Source organism: Salvelinus alpinus, chromosome 31 (genome assembly GCF_045679555.1).
Source record: "Salvelinus alpinus chromosome 31, SLU_Salpinus.1, whole genome shotgun sequence".
Classification (NCBI taxonomy): domain Eukaryota; kingdom Metazoa; phylum Chordata; class Actinopteri; order Salmoniformes; family Salmonidae; genus Salvelinus; species Salvelinus alpinus.
The window spans coordinates 35,723,226-35,728,195 of NC_092116.1; the positions used below are offsets into that span (position 1 = coordinate 35,723,226).

General features: G+C 38.8%; 1 protein-coding gene across 1 annotated transcript in view; it reads right to left on the reverse strand.

Moving 5' to 3' along the window:
* LOC139561400 (broad substrate specificity ATP-binding cassette transporter ABCG2-like) overlaps positions 1–4,748 on the reverse strand; it is a 27,820-nt gene extending 23,072 nt beyond the window's left edge. The window contains exon 1 of the mRNA XM_071378458.1: positions 4,523–4,748. Within this exon, the coding sequence (XP_071234559.1) occupies positions 4,523–4,722 (200 nt within the window). The 5' untranslated portion in view covers positions 4,723–4,748. The remainder of the gene's footprint in view (positions 1–4,522) is intronic.
* Positions 4,749–4,970: the final 222 nt, after the last annotated feature.

Here is a 4,970-nt window from a genome sequence, read left to right on the forward strand (position 1 = left end):
CTCTGTAAAGACTACAGTCTACAGTAGACTGATATGGTTCCTCAGTAAAGACTACAGTCTATAGTAGACTGATATGGTTCCTCTGTAAAGGCTACAGTCTACAGTAGACCGATATGGTTCCTCTGTAAAGACTACAGTCTATAGTAGACTGATATGGGTCCTCTGTAAAGGCTACAGTCTACAGTAGACTGATATGGTTCCTCTGTAAAGACTACAGTCTATAGTAGACTGATATGGTTCCTTGGTAAAGACTACAGTCTATAGTAGACTGATATGGTTCCTCTGTAAAGACTACAGTCTATAGTAGACTGATATGGTTCCTCTGTGAAGGCTACAGTCTACAGTAGACTGATATGATTCCTCTGTAAAGACTACAGTCTATAGTAGACTGATGTGGTTCCTCTGTAAAGTCTACAGTAGACTGATATGATTCCTCTGTAAAGACTACAGTCTATAGTAGACTGATATGATTCCTCTGTAAAGACTACAGTCTATAGTAGACTGATATGGTTCCTCTGTAAATTGATATTGATTGACAGGCCTACTGTAGAACGATAAACTTTTCCCCCAGTGTGGTTGCTCGTTTTATACTATAGTTAGGCTATACATAATACTCAAGGTCCTAAACTACATCATAACCGCCATCAATAAGAGACATTACTGTGCAGCCGTATTCGGGCGGGAGGGTGAGGGTAGCAATCGGTTGAAGAGCATGCACTTAGTTTTACTAGCATTTAAAAGCAGTTGGAGGCCACGGAAGGAGAGTTGTATGGCATTGAAGCTCATTTGGAGGTTAGTTATGTCGTGTCTTTCCTATCGTTAAATTGAAGATTTATAGTTTTTATCATAGATTCCTATAATTAGGGATTACGCATCACTTGAGTAATAACGTAACTAATTAACTATGAATTCGAGGGCACCAGGGAAAGTTATTAGATTACAAGGTTATAATTTCCCAATCTAACCTTTCAGATATTTCCATATCTGATCAATAGTCCTCTAATTAAAGATTTATTTACTCTACCTTACGTCAGTCTCATTCCAAACGTCGTAAATCGTTGATCTGCACGAACCCAGTCTTCACTATGAGTCATCCATACATCAATTGTCTTAAATCATTTATTTATTACTAACTAATTAATTCACAGAAATGCATAAACAAACAAACTTAAAATAGTTACATGAAATGGTGGAAGGAATATGCCCTAGTGGGCTAAACCGGCATGGCGGCTGTTAGACAAAGGGAAAGTTGCGTTTGACTAAGAATTCACTACCGAGTCCATAACTATAACAATTGACATGCTAATCCTTACACATGAACGCTCACTCATTCGGGAACAATTGCAATCAATATATATATAGTTACGTCCAGTGTGTGTGTCCTTGGTCGTTGGAGAGAAGTTCGTTTTGGTTGTGGATTGTTCAGAGTGTCATTCGTAATAGAATGGATGTTTCGGTGGTTGTCTTTCTTCGCTTTCAATGATACCGAATTCCTAGCTGCAGACTAGAAGTCAATATCAAAGACTTGTTCTCATTCGTCTTAAGAGTTTAACCACGTGGTATGGTTAAAAGATTCCGCAGTCTGGTCTCAAACCTTGGCCCTCTCGTTATCGAGGTAAGCTGGTCTACAACCTTTGTCCTCTCGTGATTGAGAGAAACATGGTCTAATGGTAATTTCCTAAAAGTTGGCTTTTATTCAGATAGCAGAGAGGGGTGGTCCCATGGTCTCTGACCCAACTGGCTCAGGGGCGGTCCTTGGATTTAGTTCAAATACAACCAAATAGTTCAAATAGTTCAAATACAAATACAATTGTATTTTCCTTCATTAAACAGTTCAAAATCATATTACACAATTATACAAACAGTATCATACTCACTCATTCATTTTATACAACAAACAGATGTTAACCTCATATCTGAGGTTATTATATAAACAGCGGTATGGTAATGTGGTCAACCCGTCTCTCCTGAGTTTCCCACATGGGGACAGATGGACCGGTTCATAGCTGGACTTACACCAATCATTCCTACTTGTGCAGGAATATGAAATATGTTCGTACCTCAAGTTCTGTGAGGTGGAAGAGAATTCCTTTGTCCTGAAAGTTTACCCCCTGTCTTAATACTGTTTGTGGTGGGGAGATTCTCAGGAATTTACGACATCTCTCTGTGATCACAGCATGGGTTGAAGGAGTGGAGGCAGGGAGAGGGGGATGGGGTTTGCTATACCCACGCAGGCAACGTCATGACAGTTAGCACAGCGTCCAAAGAAGGACCAGATGTATACAGAATGGTGTCGTCTGCGTAGAGGTGGATCAGAGAATCACAAACAGCAAGAGCGACATCATTGATATATACAGAGAAAAGAGTCGGCCCGAGAATTGAGCCCTGTGTCACCCCCATAGAGACTGCCAGACGCCCGTCGTAAAAACAGAGTGACATTTAGACACACACACACACACACACACACACACACACACACACACACACACACACACACACACACACACACACACACACACACACACACACACACACACACACACACACACACACACACTGAGTAAAAGAGAGCAATGCGTGGGAGGATGCTGTGGTGGACTGACCCATTGATATAGCTAACGTTAGCTAGCTACATGGTTGACACTGTAGCTAGCTAGTTTAGAAAACGTATCTAGTTGCAAGCTAATGTGATAGCTAGTTAGCTATTGTTGCCACACACATGTGATTAATCTGTTCAGTCTTTATGCCAATGAAAAGAGAGATCATGTGGAGAGCTAAAGACAGGAGATTAAACTTTGTCTGTCAGATTCTGGGTTAGCGAAAGCTAGATAGTTAGCTACCTAGCCATTTGATTTGCACCCGCCGTCAAAACACAATTTCAACAGCAGAATTATATCTTAGAAATCCTTAACTTACTCCAGAAATATATAATATTACAAAGGCAGAAGGTAATTAAAGTGTAACTTACCTCTGATCTCGTTTGGCTAAGAACCTAATAACAAGAATATCTTCAGGAGTGAAGGCACTTCACTTCAAGACACATGGTGGAGATGCGGTGTTCTCTGTATTATTGTATTTAATGTAGGGCTCATTAAATGACTTTAATGTTTGGCTCATTAAATGTATTTAATTTAGGGCTCATTATATGACTTTAATGTTTGGCTCATTAAATGTATTTAATTTAGGGCTCATTAAATGACTTTAATGTAGGGCTCATTAAATGTATTTAATGTATGGCTCATTAAATGTCTTTAATGTAGGGCTCATTAAATGTCTTTAATGTAGGGCTCATTAAATGTCTTTAATGTAGGGCTCATTAAATGACTTTAATGTTTGGCTCATTAAATGTATTTAATGTAGGGCTCATTAAATGTATTTAATGTATGGCTCATTAAATGACTTTAATGTTTGGCTCATTAAATGTATTTAATTTAGGGCTCATTAAATGTATTTAATTTAGGGCTCATTAAATGACTTTAATGTTTGGTTAATGTAGGGCTCATTAAATGTCTTTAATGTAGGGCTCATTAAATGTCTTTAATGTAGGGCTCATTAAATGTCTTTAATGTAGGGCTCATTAAATGTCTTTAATGTAGGGTTCATTAAATGTCTTTAATGTAGGGCTCATTATATGTCTTTAATGTATGGCTCATTAAATTTCTTTAATGTATGGCTCATTAAATGTCTTTCATGTATGGCTCATTAAATGTCTTTAATTTATGGCTCATTAAATGTCTTTAATTTATGGCTCATAAAATGTCTTTAATGTAGGGCTCATTAAATGTCTTTAATGTAGGGCTCATTAAATGTCTTTAATGTAGGGCTCATTAAATGTCTTTAATGTAGGGCTCATAAAACGGCTTTAATGTAGGGCTCATTAAATGTGTGTAATAAATGTGTGTAATATCAATAGTATAGATTCATGTAAAAAAAAACACACATTTGGAGTTAGGTTTTCATCTGACTGTAATTGAAGTGATTTGGTCAAATGTAACAGAGTAATAAGTTACTTCCTTCAGAAATTACTTGAGTAAGAGTACAGCCCACAGAAAGTAACTAGAAAAGCAGTTTACTAGTTCGTCCAAAAATTCAGAAGGGCAGAAGTCGGACAGATTTGAGCCGACTCTGGCATATGCGGGATAAGCGACTGTAACCGCTGGGCCACACAGGTACTGAACCTGTTGTGAGTTTATTCAGATTATTGTTTGACTTGAACCTATAATAAAACAATGGATAAAAAAAAAAAAACGATTTTCCATAACGAACATAGATCTACCCCTTATAGATATTGTCCATTTATCCGTGTACATAGGTTACTTCAACCCGAAACACATTGGACTTGCTGTCTGTTAATACAATCACGGCGTCCAGCTGCCCCCTGGTGGCGGATTCTAAATATTAAGAAATCCATTTAAAATCCTTCTACAGGATTATTTTCTTCCTGCGACGAAATGGGTCGTATTAAGATCCGACATCTGTACAAAACTGATTATATCTCAACAACAGCGTCTACTCGACTTACTTCAGATCTATGAGAATGTCTTTGGTGGTAGTCTTCCTCTTCATACACAGACAGCCGCTCCTCTTCGTCACCTTATAGTGGATGTTATGGAAACTAATGGTTGAACCGTGAGGAGACATGGCGGTACCGGTAGACTCAGGAGACCCGTTAGTCCCTCGGTCCTCCATCACCAGGATGTGGCTGTTGTACTTCTCCGACATTCTGAAGGTCCTGTCAGAAATGAGACATCGAGGTAGCCTGTGGGAATAATTACAGGGACATGTCTGTCAGAAATGAGACAGCGAGGTAGCCTGTGGGAATAATTACAGGGACATGTCTGTCTGAAATTAGACAGCGAGGTAGCCTGTGGGAATAATTACAGGGACATGTCTGTCAGAAATGAGACATCGAGGTAGCCTGTGGGAATAATTACAGGGACATGTCTGTCTGAAACGAGACAGCGAGGTAG